Source organism: Paroedura picta, chromosome 1 (genome assembly GCF_049243985.1).
Source record: "Paroedura picta isolate Pp20150507F chromosome 1, Ppicta_v3.0, whole genome shotgun sequence".
NCBI classification, from domain to species: domain Eukaryota; kingdom Metazoa; phylum Chordata; class Lepidosauria; order Squamata; family Gekkonidae; genus Paroedura; species Paroedura picta.
Window position 1 is genome coordinate 150483410 of NC_135369.1, and position 22607 is coordinate 150506016.

At 40.8% G+C, this 22607-nt stretch overlaps 1 protein-coding gene across 3 annotated transcripts in view; it reads left to right on the forward strand.

The window, feature by feature from the left end:
• Positions 1 to 22297, forward strand: part of LOC143822911 (uncharacterized) — a 123037-nt gene extending 100740 nt beyond the window's left edge. For all 3 annotated transcript variants that reach the window (XM_077308635.1, XM_077308621.1, XM_077308628.1), the window contains 5 exons: positions 1538 to 1684; positions 1781 to 1835; positions 9492 to 9692; positions 18676 to 18753; positions 20829 to 22297. In XM_077308635.1, coding sequence (XP_077164750.1) covers positions 1538 to 1684; positions 1781 to 1835; positions 9492 to 9692; positions 18676 to 18753; positions 20829 to 21016 — 669 coding nt within the window. In that variant the 3' untranslated portion in view covers positions 21017 to 22297. The remainder of the gene's footprint in view (positions 1 to 1537; positions 1685 to 1780; positions 1836 to 9491; positions 9693 to 18675; positions 18754 to 20828) is intronic.
• The last annotated feature ends 310 nt before the right edge of the window (positions 22298 to 22607 follow it).

Below are 22607 nucleotides of genomic sequence, written 5' to 3' on the forward strand. Positions count from 1 at the left end.
AGTAAAGGGCCGGGGGGGGAGAGGGTGTCCTTCGCGGCCCACCTCCAATTAGTCAAAGGACCACATGTGGTCCGTGGCCCACAGGTTGGGGATCGCTACTCTAGAGAGAGCATCAATTTTTTGTTCATTTTTCAAAGGACTTATTGCTAGCATGTGTAACAAATACAAGAGTTAAGAAACAAATGTAAGAGTGAAGTTTGGACTCAAACTTAGTTCTTACTTCTGTTGTAAATTCCTATATTATCTGTATGCGTATTTGCCTCTATTTACACTTCTAATCAAATGTGTTATTCCACTTATTTATTGGTCATTCACTTCTGCATCTTGACTAATGAACCCTTTTTGGCAACTAACTCCCCTACCAATATGTGACATTTAAGGAAATCTACAGTGTAACTATAGAAGTTTAAAAGAAACACATGCTGGCCACTCGGTCACCATTTACAGTGTATACATATACATTATACATATACATTATACAGTGTATACATATACATTATACATATAATTTTATATGTATATGTATAATTTTACACCCAGAATTAAACTTAGTTGGTTTAGTTGGTCTTAGTTGGTCACTGGACTCAAACTTCATTTTTGCGTCTTTTTGTTAACTCTTGCAATTTGTATGCTAATTTGCTGCCATTCAAAAATTGTAACAACTGCCTTAATCTAATCTCAGTTTGGTTTTAAAGAGGCCACTGGACTCAAACATTTTCTCCTGCTTCAGACCAACAGAATGCTTCAGACCTGAATGCTAGCGTGTGTATAGGGAGCCAGGGCATCATGCATTCTATTTCTTTTTACATGTTGAGAGGAGAAGGAGGACAGTGAGGTAGTTCAATGATGGAGAGGGATTCCTTTAGAGCTTGTCACTATATTACCTCTTGTTCTGCTTGTGGTTCCTGTGTCTAGCTCTCTTGGTATGTGGCCCAAAGCCTTGCCTTGACCCTCATGAGATCATAACTCTGGCTTCTCTATCTCCTGTCAGCTTACTTTGATGTCACATGGTTTCCTGTCACATTCTTTTTTGTGTGGGGGGTTAAAACTGGGGCTTGGCCTGGAATGATTGAATACATGAAGTTAAATTAATTTATTATATTCAGGATGATTAAGTGTAAATTACTGGTCATCATGCATTTTCATTGTTATCTGTGCTAATGGCTCTAATCTCTCCTGCCTCTATGATGGGCAAACTGTTCCCTATTAATTAATGAACTGGAAAAAGTGTGAGAGTCAGAAACAAAGGATTTATTTAATTGGCCTTTTTGCATCACTCTTTGACATTTAATGTCATATTTTTGAAAGGCTTCAATAAGGTACATAATAAGGTACATAATAAGGTACATAAGGTACATAAACTATTTCCTGTCACATTACTCTAGTGTCATGTGATTTCCTGTCACATTTGTTCTAATAAAAACCTTTGCAACTTGTTTTTGTTCTTGAAGTGATTTTATATCTTGTATTAGCACGCTGTAGTGGAGATTACGGTATTCAGTGCTGGCTATAGAAGTTACTGCTTTTTTTATTTCAGAAAGGCGAGAAAGGAGATCGGGGCATTAGTGGCTCTAATGGACAAAAGGGAGAACCTGGAGCAAATGGTCTGATTGGTTTACCAGGCCCAAGAGGAATGCATGGGGAGAGAGGCTCTCCTGGGGCTCCTGGATCAGATGGAAAACCTGTATGTACTCCATCCAACATATGCTTTTTAAAATGTCACACGTAAAAAAAAAAAAGTTGTTATGTAAACTTTCTAATTCTTCTCTGTTCTATTCAGGGAAGAGGATTGTCTGAAGAATTTATTCGACAAGTTTGTGCAGATGTGCTGAGAAGTGAGTCCCAGTTATCACAGTTTGATTTACCCTCCATCATGTTTTTGTACTTCCTATATTTCATTAACCTTTATCAACTCATTCCTGTTTACGTAATCTTGAAACTATTGCCCTCCGTATTCACACTATTCTGATGCCCTTGTTGTTTCCCTGAGGTTCAGTTTCATTATGTGGATGAATCTATGAGTAGCTGATGAGTGGGTGGTACTGACAGTCGGCAACAGATCAAACAAGATGGCATCTTGATCCTCTCCAGCTTTTAGTATTATCTAAAAGTTAAAATGGATATGTGTTTGTTTTTGTCCCATAACAGTGTGATTTTTCAATCGACCTTTAGAAATTTGTTTTAAAATACATTCTAAATTCTTCTAATTAAGATTATAAAACGCAGTCACTCTACTTTCTTTCAAATCTTACTACATTTTCTACGACAATATTTTCTGTAGTCTCACATTTCACAAATTGGAAAAAATACCATGGGTTTTGTGTGGTCTTGAGCAAGTGGAAATCTATTTTTAAACTTCTGGAAGAACATTGCCTGTGTAAAACTTTATTGTAATCAAACGTGATTTTCTTTTTTTGCTAACATAGTTGTAGGGCCTTTTGTGGTCATTTCAAGGATCCATTATCACTACTATAGCTGGACATGAGCTTGAGGAAGTAAAATGGTGCTTTTTGCATGTGCCTACATATAACTGCATTACATTACCATTGCATCCTATGTACATATAAGCATATAAGCTGAGGCACCTAATTTGACCACAAAATCTGGGCAAACTTATTGACTCGCATATAAGCCAAGGGTGAGAAATGCAGCAGCTACTGGTAAATTTACATTAATTGCGGCATCTATAGGTTATATGTTTTTGAATATTTGTTTCAAAGAAAACAGTAAACTAGCTCTGTAAGTGCAAAAGAGGGTCAAGAACATCCAGCCTCCCCCCGCCCAACAAATACAGAAAATTCAAGAGGATGAATAGCTGCTGGTTTTTGTACCCCTCTTTTCACTAACCAAAGAAGTCTTAAAGCAGCTTACAATTGCCTTCCCTTCCTCTCTTGATGCCAGACACCCTGAGAGAGCACTGACAGAACTGCTCTGTGAGAACAGCTCTGGCAGGAGAACCAAACAGTGCCCCCCAGGCCAACAAACCAGAGCAGAATAACAGTACCTGAAGTTTGCAACCTAGTACAACAAGTACAACAGCTACCAGTCTGGGAGAATTGACATCTCTAACTACAACTACAGTGCCTCCCCCCCCCCAGAACAAAACACTGAAATAAAGAAATGTAAAACTGAACACTGAAAGAACTGTAAAAATCAACTTTTAAAAGAAACACAACTCCAAGAAGAAGAGGCAAACAATGCCGCCCCTCAGATAAAAGAAGAAAGAAACACTAGGAGAAAGAAATAGGAAACCCTAAAGCACCCCCAAAACCCAACCCACCCCACCCACAGAAACCAAAAGAATAGTTTGGAAGAAGTGACTAGGAAGAGAAGGAAAAAAATCAGAATCCCTCAGTCAACCCGTTGATGTCCTACATCAAAAGTACATCAAAACAGCTGATCGGGCCTCCTTCCTCCTACCTCCACTGCCTCCTTATTTTTGTAACATCAATAAGCCAGAACTTAATTATTATCAGTGCTGTTGATTGGTATTTTATTTTCTTAATTTGAAAAAAAAATATTATACTATTTTATTGTTTTATCCTGTAACCAATGTGTAATCTGTTGTACACCGCCCCAAGATGGTGAGTTGGAAATCAAATTATAAATAAAATAAATTAAAAACAGACTTTGTTCAAGTTTGTCTTCAAGAGCTGGTATTTTGAGGCCACTGAACATGGAGATTTTGTTTAGCTTTTATGGTTGATGGTCTATCATTCATGCATTTGTCTATTTCCTTTTTTAAAAGGAAGAAAATGAATAGACAAAACTGTTGACCTTCACCAAATATTGTAAACCCCAAATTTCATAAGTTAATTATGTGCTGCCTCAAAGTTTTTTGTTTTTTGTTTTCTTCACTGAGTCTATTGCTCAGGGTGCTGGTTTTCATTATTAAGACAAAACTCATACCAGCTTTCATAACATAGATTTCATTGACAAAATTAGGAATGGAACTAATTCTTTCTTCTTCGTTCCAGCTCCAAATGGGTTTTTAATTCAGTTTTAAATTCAGTCTCTAATTAATCTGATGAATCTGTGACATGACTACATCAAACAAACATACAAAGAGTATACTCCTGAAGTTCTCTTCTCCCTTCTTCCCCTCCATATCAAAACTAAGAAAAGAGAAGTTAAGGACTGAAGACAATGATGTCAAGATGTCGCTTTGAGGATTGTAGTTTCTTTGAAGATTTTTAGACTTTCCTTAATGAGAAGGCTAGTAGTGGCAAGCACTTCCTTGAAAGACACCACTGTAATCTTCTCTTATGGTGTGTGTACTTCAGCTAATGATGGATATGTTCTAGGACCAACTCAGCAGGTTGGCCAGCATCTCTTATGTACTGTGTGTGCCCTATGACAGACTCTGAAATCATCTGCAATATGTAGATGTCTACCTGTGAACCTGTGATCCAGCCAAAATTAAGCCGATCTACTCTCTTGATTTTAAAGACTTAATCATATGTTTAAATGCCTTTCACAGACCACCTGCCCCTTTGCTCCTGCTTTACTCTCCCAAACAGCCAAATAGACCTAAAAGCAGACTATCCAGTTCAAGTCTTCACAAATGAATAACCAGGAGGTCAGATTAAATGGACTTCAAAGTTGGAGCAGAAGATAAAAGAACATCTAGCTTCTGAAGTTCTTAAGTTATACTATTCAATATTTTTTGATTCCAATGCAAAACAATGACCCCTCGATTGTTATAAGCATTTCATGCAGTCTTTAAAATCCCTACTTACCCATCCTAAGACTAAAAAAGTCCCTGTGTTAGGCAAATATCCAAACCATGGTTTGATGGAGAGTGTAAGAGCATGAAAAGGCTCTTGAGCAAGGCCTACTTTGATTTAAGAAATTATCCTGGGATCATACCCAGGTTAAGTGTGCCTTTTTGTAGTCAACTATAACAGGGCCTACAAACTCATGATCATCTGCAAAAACAAAAGATACATTAACAGCCTTTGGAAATCACTCAGGCAGCTGAGAATAAAAACCCATCCCTCTTCTGGAAGTTAATCTCAGACAGGGCCCATAGAGAGTCTTCCCCACTGGATGTCCATATTACTCTAGACAAACGGGTTAGTTACTTTCAAGAAATGTATAAAGACCTTTTGAACATGTCAACAATGACCCCTGCTGAGGACTTACCCAATTGGCTTCCAGTTACTGTCAGGGAACTAGAATCACTTTGCTTAAAAGCAGCAAAGCCCTGGGCATGGATGGCGTCTCTCCTGAGTTTGTAAAAGTGAATATAGACTGATGGGCCTCCTTTTTGGCCTCTCCACATACATCGATAGGAACGACCTCATTCCCAGTGTTTGGAAGAAAACAATTGTTGTTCCTTTCCATTAAAAAGGCAGAAGAGAGGATCCAGTGGACTACAGACCTATAAGTCTGCTAAGTATTATCAGCAAATTCTAGACCCGACATCTTAAAAAATTTCAAGACTGGTTGGAGAAAGAAGACTTGTTAGTTGATGAACAGGCAGGATTTAGGAAAGGAAGATCTACCATAGATCATTGTAGTATAGTACAACACCTACTGGGAAAGTATAGCAACAAGGGCACATACTCCTTATATGCTGCCTTTGTAGACGTGAAGGCGGCTTTTGATTCCATCTCCTGTGTAAAGCTCTGGGAAAAATTAGAATTTTCATCTATTGATTGCCACTTACTGTTTCTTATGCAAGCTCTCCATGAACAAACTGCCTTGAGAGTAAGATGCAATAGGCAAGGCCATCATTCTGACAAAATTAGGACTCAAAAGGGTGCAAAACAAGGATACCTCTTGGCTCCTCTGTTATTTATCTACTTTTATCAATTATCTTCTTAAAAGCCTACACAAAGCTGCTCATCATCTGCCTAAATTAGCTGATTGTTATATTTCAGTTCTTTTGTATGCAGATGCTATTGCTTTGCTATCTCGGACCCCAGTGGGAATGAAGAGAGCCTTGGACTGTCTAGCATAGTACTGTAGAGAAGAGCAATTCCAAATCAACTACCAAAAAACAAAATTATGGCCCACTTATCATGCCAGTCTTGACACTGAGCATTTGAGACACATCTGGGTGTTTGTGACACAGCTCTCAGGAACTTAGATTGGTAGTTGATAAATAGGCAGTTGCTGTTAGAGTATATTGTGAAGACGCTGGTGCTAAGAAGAATTCTTCTTGCAGAGAGACTCTGCTTTTGTCCTCTTAAAGAAATTGAGACAACAGAACATATTTTCCTCCACTGGCTGCTTTACAATCAAGCATGTTATGACCCCTTTTCATGGACCTCTGATCAAGTCTAGACCTAAAAATTTTGAACGGACCCAGCTATTATGTTGAAGCCAATACATTTACTCACATATCAGAAAAGGGGAATCGTGTGATCAACTTTGTATGTGTATCACCTCAGCATCTGAAGGAAATACTGCAATTTGAAGTGGGATGTAGAACACAGAATGATCACATGCCACTTAAACTGGTTTTGAGACACCGGGTGGGAAGGCCTGTTGAAGATATAGTGGCAGTGCCACTTCCAAACAATGAAATCTAAGAAACTTATTCTGACTGAGAATGTGACCTCCCACATGGAGACAGTTTTAAACTCCCCCACTCTATTAGAACTGAAAGAGAAGCTCAGTTCTAGCTCCCCTGTAGAGGATATACAATTATATGATACCCTTATTAAAACCTTGCATTTCCAGGCAAAACCCCCTAGGAATAAAAGGAGAGCTCTATCTTCCTGGTTTGATAAAGAATGTATATGGACAAAGAAATCCCAGAGGGAATGCTTTAGGAGACTGCAAATGGGTGGCTATGACCACTCCACTTTAGAGGATTTTAAGAACACCAGACACGCATATCTGTCCTTAGTTAAAGCTAAGAAGGAAACATTCTTTAAGAGAAAATGGGAGACAGTACAGAAAGCACTAAATTCCACAGACACTAGGCTATTCTGGAAAACAATTGCTAATGAATTTAGTGGAAACAGGTTAACATTGCCCTGTACCCATTCCCAGCTCAAAGGTGGAAAGACCATTTTGCGAAGCTGTTTTCCAGGCCCTCTGCTGAGTTGTTGGTACCTGTAAATCAACCCCCCAACCTACCTGACTGGCCAGAGGTTGTCCCACATGAAATTTTGGAGTTGATAAAATCCTTGAAGTTACAAAAATCCCCAGGCCCGGATGGGATACCGCTGGAACTATTAATACAATATCCTGAGTGGTGGGCCGCCCCCTTGCCAACCTTTTTTCAATAATCAATCCATCTGGCTCAATCCCATATTATTGGCTGAATGCCATAATCATCCCTATCTTTAAGAAAGGAAAACCTGATATTCTGGGGAACTATTGTCCCATTAGTTAACTAGCAATGATTGGTAAGCTATATGGGCAGATTCTTGGGTCAAAAATTGACCATCTAGAGTGATGCAAACAACATACCGGGACCTGAACAGATTGTCTTCAGAAAAGGGAACTCAATTATAGATCATTGTTCAATACTTGCCTTCTTAAGAGGAAAATATACAAGACCTGCAAATGGGAAATTTTTTGCAGCATTTATTGATTTAAAATCAGCTTTTGACCTTATCCCCAGGTAATGTCTTTGGGAAAAGCTTGACTCTTTAAAAATAGATCAAAGACTCCTCTTCTTAATAAAACAACTTCAGAAAGGAAATACATGTCAGATCAAGCAGCAGAAGGAACACTTACAATAAACATCAATATAGGGGTAAAGCAGGGATGCGTATTAGCCCCACAGTTTTTCAATGTCTTTTTAAGTGACCTCCCTAAGGTCCTGACTGAGGACACCCAACAATCCTAGGGAAAAGGCCTATACCAGTACTACTATAGGCTGATGACATAGTAATCCTATCAAGAACAAGATTAGGTCTGTTATTATTTAAATGTTTATTTCCCACCACTCCCAAGACCAGCTTGTGGCGGGTTACAATCGTCCACAATAAAGCCCATTAAACCCCCCATTTCAAATATCTAGGCATAACATTTTCCTACATCAACAACTGGTAAGAGCACAGGAGATCTGTCACAAATTTTATTAAAAGTCAGCTGGCACTACTATCTAAATTCTTTCATTGTAACGGTAATAATAATCGACCAGCTGTAATGAAAGTGCTTGAATCCAAAATATTGCCTTGTCTCCTCTATGGGGTCCCAGTGTGAATTAAAGCAGCAAATGGAGATTACAAGCTTCTTTCTTGCAGTAACTACTCAGAATGCCTAATTGTGTAGGCAATAAAACCCTGGTTGAAGAATTTGGTCAGCACCTGATTGCAACAAGAGCTTGGAAGCAAACTTTTAAGTATTGGCTTGGGTTGTATTTTAAGACCTGCCTGGGGAGTCTGGTTTCTAATCTACTGGAAGATCCCTTTGTGTCCAACTAGTCAGCATCAGTCCAACAGAAAATAGCAACAATGAGATTAGATCTATCATTTCTGATTGGACATGATGAGAAATCAATATTGCTGCTGATACTGTAGACTGGAGGATCTGGAAATTAAATTTTTGAGATCTGAGGTAGTTCATGTTCACCAAACTGTGAAATAAATACATTCCTATCTTTGTGCATAGACAATTCACTATTAAGAAGAGCTTTTTTGCTAGCAAGAATGAACACCTTTCCTTCTAATTTAATGAAAGGCAGATTTAACAAGATCCCTGTTTCCCAGAGTCTGTGCCTGCATGGGTGCCCCACTCCAGATACCCTGGATCATTTAATCTTAGAATACCCTCACTGTGAGAGTTGTCATCCAGCTGGAAAATATCCTTGTGCAAAGCTAATATTATTCATATAGACAGGAAACACTGCATTGGGTTAGCACTGAATGAGAAGGACCCTGCAAAGATGCATGCAATTGCACGGATCTTAGTCCAGATTTTAGTTGCCAACTTGAAACGGATGAAAGCTACAACTGCTGTAACCGAATTTGATTGTGTGTAATAGTTTTGTCTTGCAAACCTGGTTCATACCATGTTTATAGTATATTTATTTCTGTTTATTCTTTTCTTCTGCCAATAAAGGCTTTGTTGTTGTTCAAGCATGTTACAACCTTAGTCGGCCACTGATTGATGTGATTCTACATCAAACCAATGCAGAGTGGATAAGAGAACTTCTTCTTGATGAAAAGCCTCAAATCCCTCTGCAGATGGTGAAATTCTGTGCGTTTGTGATTCAAACCCGCCAGAAGGATAAGAAATATACTAAATGATTCTGAATTTTATCTTTTCTCCATTGATTTTTAATAATTATATATTTTAGCTTAATTTTAATACATAAACTGTTTTAAATGCTTGAGTATCACAAGCATTATGTTTTTATCCCTTTGTCCTTTTTTAATCTTTTGTATTCTGGTATAAGATTGTATGACTAAATAAACTAAATAAACTGAAGTTAATGTGGTACAGTGTTTTGCAGGCTATTGCTTTTTAAAATATAGTGACATACTTTGTTTGATACTAAGCTTTTTTATCTGAATTCTCCTTAGCTCAGTTGCCTAGCATACTTCGGAATGGAAGACAGCAACACTGTGACCATTGCCAGTCTCCCAATCCTTCCTCAGGACCTCCTGGCCCACCAGGCCCCATTGGTCCACCAGGTCCTAGAGGGTTTCCTGGTTTGGAAGGAAATGATGGTGTTCCAGGCCTTACAGGGGCTCCTGGACGTCCTGGAAATCGTGGACCAAGAGGTAATTGTATGTCTGGCTCACAAAGCCTATTTTTCTTCTCCTTTGGTTGACAAGATCTGCTTGGGTTTGAATTGCAAAGGTCAGTTAATACAAGTGGCTTGCAGTTTGAAGAGAGAAAAGAAGGAGCAATGGGTGGAAATTATTCAACCTGCTCTTAGTCTTTAAGGTTTCCTTTAACTTCCAGTTGAAAATATTCTTTATGTTTCTTTGGCTAAGGATGGACACTGAAAATGGAAAACTGTTTCCTGAGCTTAGCAAGTTCCTTCTCTATTAGAGATATCACCAAAATGTGGACTTCCTGAGCTTAGAGGACAAGAGGTGTAGATCTCTCTTCAGTATAATGACTATAGCCTTGACTTTTCTCTTTTGTCATTCCTTTAGATTGTACATCTGGAGCAAAGAAGTTATAAGATTTCCCTTCTTTCCATGCCCCCCCCCATGTACTTCACTTTTCTGTCTTCTCATGGTTCTCTTTGATCCCCTCATTCCCCAGGTTTTGAATGCTGTTTTGGTAGCATCTATTGCACATCTACAGAGCCTCTTGTGGCGCAGAGTGGTAAGGCAGCCAACATGCTGTTTGAAGCTCTGACCATGAGGCTGGGAGTTTGATCCCAGCAGCTGGCTCAAGGTTGACTCAGCCTTCCATCCTTCCGAGGTCGGTAAAATGCATACCCAGCTTGCTGGGGGGTAAATGGTAATGACTGGGGAAGGCACTGGCAAAACACCCCGTATTGAGTCTGCCATGAAAATGCTAGAGGGCGTCACCCCAAGGGTCAGACATGACTATATGTTTGCACAGTGGATACCTTTACTTTTACCTTATTGCACATCTAGATTCTGTGGTTCACATAGTGAGACACATAGTGGACTTGATATCTCAGAGAGATGCAGTCATAGAATCATAGGGTTGGAAGGGACCTCCAGGGTCATCTAGTCAAATCCCCTGCAGAATGCAGGAAATTCAGAACTACCTGCCCACCCACAGTGACCCCAATTCCATGCCCAGCCCCCCCCCCCAAAAAAAAATTCTCCCAGAATACCTGGCCTTTCTGGCCTGGAAGAAATTTGCTTCCTGACCCCAAAGTGGTAATTGGCATTTCCCTGGGCACTTACAATCTGCCCAAGTTCACAGAATCAGCATTTCTGTCAGATGGCTTTCTAGCCTCTCCTTAAAACTCCTTAAAAGAAATCCTGTTCTCCTGAGGAACCACTCTATTAGAAACTCCTAGCTGAAAATTCTTTTGAATTAATTTCATCCCGTTGGCTCTGGTGTAACTCTCTGGGCAACATAAAACAACTTTGCTCCATCCTCTGTGTGACAGCCCTTCAAGTACTTGAAGATGGCTCTTAGTCGTCTTTCTCCAAACTGAATAGACCAGTCTCCCTCAAACTTTACTCATACATCTGATCCCCAACCCCCTCACCATTTTTGTTGCCCTCCTCTGTATGCGCCCCAGTTTGTCTACATCCTTCTTCAATTGTGGTGGCCAAAACTGAACACAGTACTCCAAGTGAAATCTAACCAGAGCAGAGTAAAGCAGTACTATCACCTCGCACAATCTGGACACTATACTTCTTTTGATACATCCCCAAATCCCTTTTGTTTTTTCAGCCACCAACTCACACTGCTGACTCATGTTCACTATAAGACCTACTAAGACCCTTAGATCCTTTTCACACATACTACTGCCAAGACAAGTCTCTCCCATCCTATAATGATACATTTGATTTTTCCTACCTAAATGCAGAACTTTACATTTTTCATGATTGAAATTCATTTTAGCCCTGTTTTCAAGCCTGTCACAATCATCCTGTATCCTGATTCTTCTGCTGTGTTTGGTATTATCTGCAAATTTAATAAGCACCCCCTCTATTCCTTCATCCAAACCATTTATAAATATGTTGAACAGCATAGGGCTCAAGACAGATCCCTGAGGCACTCCAGTTGTCACTCTTCTCCAAGAGGATGATGAACCATTATCAAGCACCTTTGGGTGTGATCTGTCAACCAGTTCTCAATCCACCTAACAATAATGTGATACATACTGCATTTTACCAATTTGTCAACAAGAATATCATGTAGAACCTTATCAAAAGCTTTACGGAAATGTAGATAAACTATTTCTGCAGCATTCCCCTGATGCAACAAGTTAGTAATTTTCTCCCAAAAAAGAGATAAGGTTAGTCTGACATGACTTGTTCTTGAGAAAGCTGTACTGACTCTTTGTAATCACAGCAACCTGCTCTAGCTGCTCAAGGTCTGACTGATGATTTGTTCTAAAATTTTGTCAGTTATAGAGGTCAAGCTGACAGGTCAGTAGTTACTCAGGTCCTCTTTTTCCCCCTTTTGAAGATGGGGACATCATTTGCCCTCCTCCAGTTTTCAGGCACTTCACCTCTTCTCCAATTCATCTGGCCCACAGGATTTGGTTTCATTTAAGGCAACTAGGTGTTTATGGACTACCCCTACAGTGATTCTTGGCCACAACTCCCATCCTTTATCACATGAAGAAGACTGAGAAGAAGCAGGAATTGAGCAGTTCAGCCCTCTCTTTATCACCTGTTACAATGTCACTCTCTTGTCCCCGCAATGGTCCTATTATGTCCTTTCTCTTTTTCTTACCTTGAACATAACTAAAACACCATTTTTGTTGTGTTTAGCATTTCTTGCTAGCCTAAGCTCATACTGAGCTTTAGCTTTTCTAACATTCTCCCTGCAAAAGCATTGGTCATTTGTTTATATTCTTCCTTGGTTATAAGGTCCTCCTTCGATTTCCTAAATGAGTCTTTTTAATTACTCAAATCTTTTGAAAACTGTATATGGATCCACCCCGGAGTCAGAGCCTGTGCTTCTCAGCTGAAATCCAGGTGGCCTTAAATAGAACACAGAAAGATAAGTGTGTGCTCAAGACATTTCCACATCCTCTGACAAAATAGAAGGACTTGAGACTTTTATAGGTGCTTTAATTCATTTTCAAATGTAATTTTGTAATCCAGGGAAGGAATTTTGCAACTCTTAACAAAAATGTGATTAAAACAATTCTGCCGGGGGGGGGGCAACCTCTCTGCTCCCCTACCACCCCCCACCTTTTGGTATATATTACCTTGGCCTATAGCCAGTTTTGCAGGCCAGATTGAAGATGGCTGGAGAGTGGAGGGGGATTTTTTTGTTAGTTTTTAAAATTTTTATGACGTTTTAATTGCCTTTACAAGTTTTAATCTGCTGCTGTAAACTGCCCCGAGCCCAATTGTGGAGAGACAGTCAATATGTCAAATAATAAATAAAAATGAAATAATCATTGTGGTAAAATGTCTATGTATACAGAAACATGCAGTCATTTTATCACAATGATCATTTTATTCCTTGTTACCAGGATGACCACATTAGCAGAATAATGTACAGAACATTAATATTCTTTGAATTTCCTTTATAATTTAAAGACCTGATATAAGGTTTTAATCAAATAAACAATTTGATTGTTAGGATTTATTAATATGTATTTTATTGTGATAATTATTGTTTTTTGTTTTGTTTTACGTATGTTGTTACCTGCCCTGTGCTTTTAGGGAAGGGCAGGTTGTAGTAGTAGTTAATTATAATAATATTCATTATCCATTGTTCCTCTTAATATTTGTGAAACACCTTGGGGGGTGGGACTTGTCCGGGGTGCCCAAGTTGGAATAGGGCCAATCAGGGTGCAGCCAGCAAAGCCCTATTCCAACTTGGGCACCCCGGACAAGTCCCACCCCCCAAGCTGTTTCACAAATATTAAGAGGAACAATGGATAATGAATATTATTATAATTAACTACTGATTGCCCCTGCCCCTACAGCTCCCACCGTCCTTCCCTGGATGTTAGCCACTTTGCTCTCAAATGCCTGAGAGAGACACACATAGAGCCCTGCCAAACCGCAAACGGGCCCTGATTACCTGCTATTGCTCCTGCTGAGAGGGAGAGAGGCAGAAAGAGACAAACTGCAAACGAACACCAAACTGCAAACGAGCCTATGAGCCCTGATCCTATGGCTCCTGCTGCGAGAGAGAGATCTGCGCCTGCTGATGTCTCCTGGGTCCTAGTTCCCATTGAATTCCTGGTTGCAATGGGCTTTCTTGCTAGTAATACTAATAATCACATATCTCTCAAAATACTTGGCAAGCAGACCCAAACCCCTTATATTTATTTCAAACATTTATATCCTACCTTACCTCCTCAGACTCAAGCTGACCAATACTGGGATGCAAGAGCCCAAAAAGTAGCAGCCCAAGTAACATTTTAAAAAATGGTTAGCTTTAAAGCATTGTTTTAAAAAGCATGAATTACAAAATTAAAATTGCATGGGATTAAGTGAATGCAGGCAAGTCTGTGGAAATAATTTACCTTCTGCCAAATGCTCATGGGGTAACTGTGTCTTCTGTGCCTTCCTTGGGGTAGTGACTGACAGTGGCTTCTGGTAGTCCATTCCAAAGGAGCCCTTGGCCTATCTGTAACCATCTGTCCAGTCCTAAGGGACGGCCCCTTCAAGAGAAGGATGTTCGAAGAATGTAGCTGGCTTTTGTGCTTGCTGATCTATTCGAGATGCCTACTTGTGCAACAAACTGTAGTGGACCAATCATTTCCCTCCCACTCCAGACACTAGGGCATGTTGAGAATGCCATTCCAGCAAGGTGTCAATTGGCTGTTGGGTGGTGAAGGCTTCAGGACTGTAGATGCCTTTTTAACCAGAAGATAGATTCAGGTGTGTAACCATGTTAGTCTGAAGCAGCAGAACTAAGTTTGAGTCCAGTAGCACCTTTCAGACCAGCAAAGCTTCATTCAAGATATAAGGTATCTGAAGAAGTGTGCGTGCACCCAAAAACATATACCTTGAACAAAAACTTTGTTGGTCTTAAAAGTGCCAAACTTTATTTTTTGTAATGAATGCTGGGAATTCAGGTAATCTGCTATGCCATGTAGCTGCAATAGAATATTTGCAGAGCCAATCTTTGTTTTAAATTAAAATTAAAAAGCCTAGTAGTGAGAGGATGAAATGGCTGCTGACAGGGTCAGAGATCCCAATTTTCCCCACCCAGACGGCAGTCGCCCAGGATTTACTGTGATCTTTCCCAACACTTTGGAGCTAAGCAGGGTAGAGAAACGTCAGAGAAAAGCTGGGGGAACCCCCAGAGGTGCATGCATGCATCGTTGGAGAAGCATGAACTCACAGCAGATTACCATTACTTATTTTCTGGCATTTATTCCACCATGAGGAATTCAAAGCAACTTATGAAAGAAAAATAGTTTAAAAATCGAATATATAAAGGGAAACAATTACTCACCCTTACTAAATCTGAGACCATTCAAAATGTGTGTGCTTTGAGACTCAGCTTTACAAAGTTTTTTAAACATTAATAATTGGGGAGGCAAAAGAGTGGTCTATTCTTGAGGAACAAATAAAGGAATATCATTGGGCATAGCCAAGGGACAGCTAGCTGGTTTCTTTTTCTCTCATCTAGAGCAGGTGAGATTCAGTTTTGGCTCTCTCCTCTCCCAGCCATTCTTGAGAATTGCAGGGGTAGCCGTAGCTACTGATACTGACCACAGAGTCCCCTCCCCTCGGCTGGGATCAGGGAACACACCATGAGTAGGAAGCAGCAGGAGCCTTGTAATAGAATCCTGCAGAAAACATTGTTTCTTAATGAAAAGGTGCTGTTGAGTCCTGCTTCCTTGTTCATGCCAGAAGTCTCAGAATTAGTGCTGCTTTCTTGCCCTAGCCTAGGACAGCAGAGGAGGAAACATTTAAGCAAATTAGACTGGTGTTGATATGCTGTTTGCACAGGTCTTAGACATACAGCAATGTGTTTCTTGTACACATGATTCTCTGGGAAAGGCACTCTCAAACCAACTTGGTGTAGTAGTTAGGAACACAGACTTCTAATCTGGTAAGCAGGGTTAGACTCCCAACTCATCTTCCACATGCAGCCAGCTGGGTGACCTTGAGCTCACGACAGCACTGATAAAGCCGTTCTGACCAAGCAGTGATACCAGGGTTCTCTCAGTCTCACCCACCTCACAGGGTGTCTCTTGTGGGGAGAGGAAAGGGAAGGAGATTGTAAGCTGCTGTGAAACTCCTGGTAGAGAAAAGCAGCATATAAGAACCAACTCCTCCTCCTCCTCCTTCTAAGGCCTTGTCTATACATGCAGCAGAATGAAGAGGTAGAGTGGCCATAAAAGGGTCCTGCCAAAGCCTCCACTCCCTCCAACACCAGCTCAGAAAGATAGATTCTGGTCAAGTCCTTTGTATGCTGTGCTAGATTCCCAGGGCATTATTCATTTACTGTGGGTGTCAGGGCAGCTCCGCCTCCCCTGCACTTACTGCTGCTGGGCCTGATGTGGGTGATTTTTCTTTGACATCAAACAGAACTTCCCCAAGAAGGAGTCTGGGGAGGCTCCACCCCCAGGGGGAACTTTAAAACAGCAGGGTGAAGGCAAGCCAGGGAGGAAAAACAGGCATGGCCCAGAGAAGACTGGGGAGTGACCTGGAGGGAGCAGGGACATGGAACTGGGTGGGATCCCCCTTTTGCTTGCCAGAGGAAAAATGGGAGCCCTGGGGATCCTGGTCCTGCTGTTTAGTTTTATTACAGTCATAGACCAGCACAAGATGATGCAAAACATCCATTGAAACCAGAAATTAGAACATCTTAAAACATAGTAATACAAAATAAAAATACATAATAATTAGGGACATAAACACAGCTGTCCAGTTCACTTGAAACAGACCATAACACCCCCAGATACTGACAATTGGGCACCCACACTCTAAAGTAACACAGTCCCTTCTACCACATCAGCACTCTACCATGTCATTCTGTTGCATGTGTAGACCAGGCCAAGGGTTATCATTGCTAGGTGTCATGGGGAATATAGCAACATAGTAAATAAAGAAGTGAGAAAAATTACCTGAAGTTGCCACTCCTGATTCAGTCTTGAGAGGGGCAGTCTTTTGGGGACTGGTTTCCAGTAGAAGAAATGCTGTGGGTTGACTGAGTATCAGAACAGAGCGTTACAAAGTCTGCTAAATAGACTTCAGCTGCTTGCAGCATTCAAATACAGAGGATTATATCCCTTCTGGACATCTTGAAGAATGAGAATTTAGGATCCCTGCTGTGACAGACAGCACTTCAAATGCAAGCCTCAAAGTGCTGAGTTAAACCTTCACACCCATCCTTTTAAAGTACTTGCTTGGATTGCTACAAACTTAATGTCTATTGGCAGGCTCCCTTGCTCATTCATGAGCTGTCAGAGCTGTTTTGTTTTTTGGTAGGATTTATTCCCCTCCAGAGTTTTAAACAACAAAGTGATAATGATGTTTTTATAAATACTGATGATAAAGCCTCTTTTTTCTCCAATGCTCCAATTGTACCACCAGAAGAAAATCTTTGATGTGGAACACATCTACTGGTGCAGTCCTTGTAATGGAAATGATAACAGCTGTGAAATCTGTTATCCAGCCTCAGGGAGCAGGCCAGTAGATGGCCCTCAGTGGTGGTGGCGGCGCTAGAGCAGTGAGGCCAGCGCTCAGCCCCACTTGCTGCTCTGGTGCAGCTGCCGTCACCTGTCTTCTGAGGCCAGTCTTGCCCTCGCCCTCCTGAGAGCAGGACTAGCCTCAGAAGATACTTGGCAGTGGCAGCGACACCAGAGCAAAAAGCAGGCCTCAGTGCTCTTGCATATGCCGCCAGCCTTTTGACACCAGTCCTGGCCTCTGGACCAGCCTCGGAAGATGGGAGGCGGCAGTAGCAACAGGATGGGAGCCAGCGGCCGCAGAGCAGTTACCAGTGAGGACCAGCAATAAGCCCCGTTCAGTGCTCTATCGCGGTGGTACACATCTTCCCTCAGGAAAGCGGGACTGGCCTTGAAAGAGGGGAGCTGCAGCTGGCAGTGGCAAAGCAATGAGTCCCAGGGGGAAGGAGACTGTGTCTGCATGTGTGTGTGTCTGTGACAGAGAGGGGGGAGGGCAGAACCAGGGAGTCCGAGAGCAGGTATGTGTTCCACATATCCTGTGATTATCAGACTCTCACTAGAATTTTTTTAATTAGTAATGTTTTCTAACTTATAGCACCATCCAAACAATAAGTCCAAACAATACATTATTAATAATTCCATCTGCAACTGATATATTTGACCTGAAAATATAAACAGGACAGCAGGATACAAATTATTGATTTTTTTGTTCTTAGATTCCCTAGGGTTTTGTTTGATCTGCCAGTTTACATGTATGTGGAATATAACTTCCATGCAATCATTTTGCTTAGGATCCTAGCCTTCTTCATCACAAAGTTATCTTTTCATTCTTGAAATTAGGACACTAGTATTTTACAATTTACTTCCATTAAAAACCCAGCATATCTCATAGCTAGGGACATGTTTTCTGAATTAAAGTTGCCACAAATTTTCTGAGTTAAAATTGGAAACACAGTTGATTCTTTTAGCACCAACATTTTACTATGAGTGTGTATAAAATTATGGCATGCATTTTGAGGAGGCCATCCAGTGAGTCATTACATCTGGGTGATGCCCCCCACCCCAGTTAAAAGGAAAGAAGCCCAAAGTAGTAACTCTTGCCGAGATGCAAGAACAGCCTTCTCCACATGAGGTTCTTGGCAAGCAACTTTTACATGATAGCTGGCCAGACTTTTCTGAATTTGGCTGGCCATTAGGCTGAACTGAGACTGAGGTCAGAAAAGAGAGGCAGGATGGTTTGGATCATACAGTTCTATTGGTTAAAATTAACTAAGCCACCTAGGAAGTTGATTAAAAATGAGTTAGGCGACAGCATTAAATCAGAGAATCAGTCCTTTCTAGTGTATTGGAACTTTAAATTTATTTTTCCTTTAATTATTTAACTTATTCTTTGTAGCATACTGGCAGGTTTCTCAAGAGTAACTGGCATATCCAGGTACACAGCTGAGGAGTCATAATCTTAATACATATTTGATAATTTGCAGGATTACCTGGGAAAAATGGAGCTAAAGGAAGCCAAGGAATTGGGATTCCTGGGATACAAGGCCCTCCAGGACCCCCAGGTAAGTGTTTTACCTGCCTTACCTGATGCTTTTGCAGTATAATTGTTTTTGAGATGCTTAACTTGAGGCTAAACATGATGAGATTCATGGTTATGTGTCAATGTATGAAGGATAAGATGTGCATGTGCATGGCTCCAGTTCAAACTGGGGCAAGGCAAGAAGAGAAGAATGTGCTGAATCCTTCAACCATTGTTTGATGCTGGCAGTTAAAATCAGGTTTCCTGTGCTGCTGTAAAAGGGAGGTAAAGACAGGTCTCTAAAGGAGACAGTCCTCCCCATTAAAACCACGAATAATAACGCAGAATAGATTTTAATTGGTATCCAACATATAATTGCAGATTTAAAATTTGTTTGTAGAGCCTAAAATCACAAAGACAGCTTACTGTCAATAAAAGCCATTGACAACTGGAGTGGACAGCACTCAGTTGAAATCCTTCTCAAATATGGATAAAGTACAATTTGTGTTTCAATAGGAAATATTCTATGTCGTCGCCCTGTCAGCTAGTAAACTCCATCCCCTATGCCCCTAAATGCACGTTATTTTATTGTTATTTATTCAGTTTATTTCCTGCTGCTCCTGGCAAGCCGTCTCACAGCAGGCTACAAGATAAAAACCCAGCATAAAACATACAATATAAAACCCTGTTAGAAATTACCCCACAGCCACAAAGGCTGCCTCCTGGTGTACCACAGGGGCCTCCGAGTGCCAGCAATCCACCGGCGACGGTGGTCGGCCAGGTGGAGAACTCTTCTGGGGGGCCCATCTGATCTTCCAAGCCTCAGCCTCACACAGACACACACGGAAGCCTGCATTTCATTTCTAAGTAGACAGCAAGCAGAGGATGGCTGCTCAGCTTACTGGTATCTACTGGTGGGCAGGGTCTTTTTCTGCCCCTTCTGGCCTTCCTGTCTGAGCATGCGGCAGAAAGCTTCATATAGACCGTTTCATGGCTCCATGAATAACACAGAAGCTGGAAAGCAGATGTGATTAATTTCCAGGTTTTCCATTGCCTTTCTGCATCTGGCTTGTGTCTCTCGTTCCGTCCATAGTATATTCGTAGCAGCGTGTACCTTTTGTGAGTGTTTCCTGAATAACAGCCCAGGGAGACAAGTAGCTTAGTGGGCTTCTTTCCAGGCTTTCCAAAGGCTCTCTCCCAGGATTTTCTATTTGGATACTTTTCAGAGAGAGTTAAGTCCTGGCTTTTTGCTCGCTTTGGGGTATATCCTTTGCTCTGGTATATTCCTGCTTCCTTCCCTACTCCCTAATTTTTGGCCTGAGGATTGTCTACAACTGAGCCACTGTGCCTTGCAACCTCTGAGATATATGTCAACCTTGTTCTGTACATTTGGGGCACATATGGAGCCTCACAGATGAGAACCTACTTCAGAGTGCTTGAAGCTGGTGACAACACCGCCCATACTGGTTTCAGCTTGTATTCTGAATGACTTTTGAACTTCCAGTCTGAAGCCAGAGCACCCCAGGAGATGCTGGCCCTTTGGGGACTTATTCAAAGCCACATAGTCAAAGCTCTGTTGTCAGAATTTGACTTTTCAGGTTTTTGTTTTTTTAAGATAAATGTTGTAACTAATCTGCTCCCAACTTTTTATGGTTGAATTTGCTGCGCTAGAATGCTTAGGATACTTAGATTTCAAGTCGGTAGGTTGGGTCCAAAGTCATTCTTTGCAAACCAAAGAGCACTTGAAGTTTTTCAAAAGCAGGCATGATGAGTGCTGGTTCCTCCTCCCTCCCAGGACAAGCCCTTCTGTTGCACCTGTGCTGTTCTCAAGAGTCCCCTCACTCCCAGGATGCTTTGGGGAGCATAGCAGGCTCCAACAGGAAGTGGGAGGCAGGAAAGATCCATAGGTCAGGGATGGCCAAACTGTGGCTCTCCAGATGTCCATGTTACCAAGACCCCCTGCCAGCACCATTCAGGTCTTTTAAACCTAAACAATGTTTGATCTAATATTTTAATGACATGAGTCTGTGGATAAGACTACCAGTACATATCCAACTGTAATGTTGTGTTGTTTTTATATTGTACATTTCTCATATACTCACTTCATGTATTGTTAAGGTCCTGAAGGCCCTCCTGGGATAAGCATAGAAGGCCGTCCTGGAGAACCTGGAGGACCTGGTAAAGACGGAGATCGTGGAAGTCCTGGAATTCCTGGACAAACTGGATCCCCTGGAATTTGTGACCCATCTTTATGCTTTAGTGTAGTTGTAGGAAGAGATCCATTTAGAAAAGGCCCAAACTATTAATCTGGAAAATATTAGCTGGCAAACTAGGCCTGGTGTGTGCCTTTTCTGCTCACCCTTGTCTCAGGAAGATTACTAACAATAATCCCCTGTCCCAGGAACAAAGGTACCTCTAGTCTGGAATATAGTAAATAGTTTGAAGACACTAACAATGTGGCTTTTTTGGATTTATTGACAGAGCCAACCTAAGCAGAGTTATACCCTCCGGTAGACTTAGATGAATGTAACTCCACTTAGGGTGGCACTGTAAATCTCCAAGCATCCATCCAGTTAAAGTTGGACATCAGTACCATTGATGGAGACAAATGAAGCAAAGTAGTCATGGCTAAGTTTAGCCCCAATGCTTTCTGTTTCGACCACTTGTGTTGTAGCTTTCATATCCTGTGAGAGTAAATTTTGTTCTATAATATTTGCCCAGTTATATAATTGCTTTTTTTTTTTTTAAGTCCACTGGCAAGAACTTGTTGCCTTCACCAGAAGCTGGATTGGATCCTCAAGTGCTTGGCGATCAGTAGTGAAATCACTGTGAAGTGTTTCTTATTCAGCATATATATGCAGCATTTTAATTTTAATGAAAACATGGCTGGCTCGGGCTGTTGTTTCATTGGTGTGTGAATCTCATCCATCATGTACGTTTCGTTGTTCATTTGTTAGATTTCTGTTGGGAAATGCATGGCCCTAACAACTTTAAAAGCCGTTTTTACCGCCTGTGATCTTCATGTAATTACCTTTTTGTACTATTTATTCCAAGATCCAATCATCAGTTTCCATCTATGACCTAAGAAACCTTTGTGGGCACCTTAATGTAAACAATTTTGAAAATTTGGTTTCTAAGTATTGTATTGCAAAGATCTTTCAAAAAACATGAATGTGCACAACAGAACTTTAACAATTGGAAATATATTAATTCTAGGTATAGAACCAGGGTGCTATCATTTCTTCCAAACTTCACAGGACTGTAGTCGTCAGAAATGGTTTACAATATATGTTTATGCTTACGATGTTCCTCTAGAGTTTGTTTTGCTGCTTCTTTGTACATTTTAAGCAATGCATTTCTCTGTTTATTTCATTACATGAGAATCAAGAGGTGCTGCTGGGATTCTAATAAATTAAGTTGTACAATTTCCATTAAGATTTGAAGCCATTTTAAGTATTATTGCTAGGAGTCTCTTACTGCACTTAACCAAAGCTTTATAACTAGTCTTTTTGTGATGGATTTCCTGTTGTCAGTCATAATGTTCTTGATGTTCAAGGTTAAATAAATGTTTACAGAATTTGTGGTAATGCAAAGTCATTTTTGTTATTTTTTTTAACAAGCTGTGTTTTATCAAAGGCACTACACAAATGACATTCTACAATGTTTTATTTAGCTGCCTGTACTTTTTACATGTTTGGTCATCTCTAAGTGCAATCCAAAGCCCACATGCAGGGAGTTCCCAATCTTCTATTTAGTATAGTGTTAGACACACACATGGAGTCCCTCACTGTATCTCCAAAGCATTTTTCTTGGACTTAGAAAGGGCTAGAAAGACTCAAAGTGCCCACAGTTCTGGGCTCTCACTAAGCAACAGACTTGTGACTCTCTTCATATATT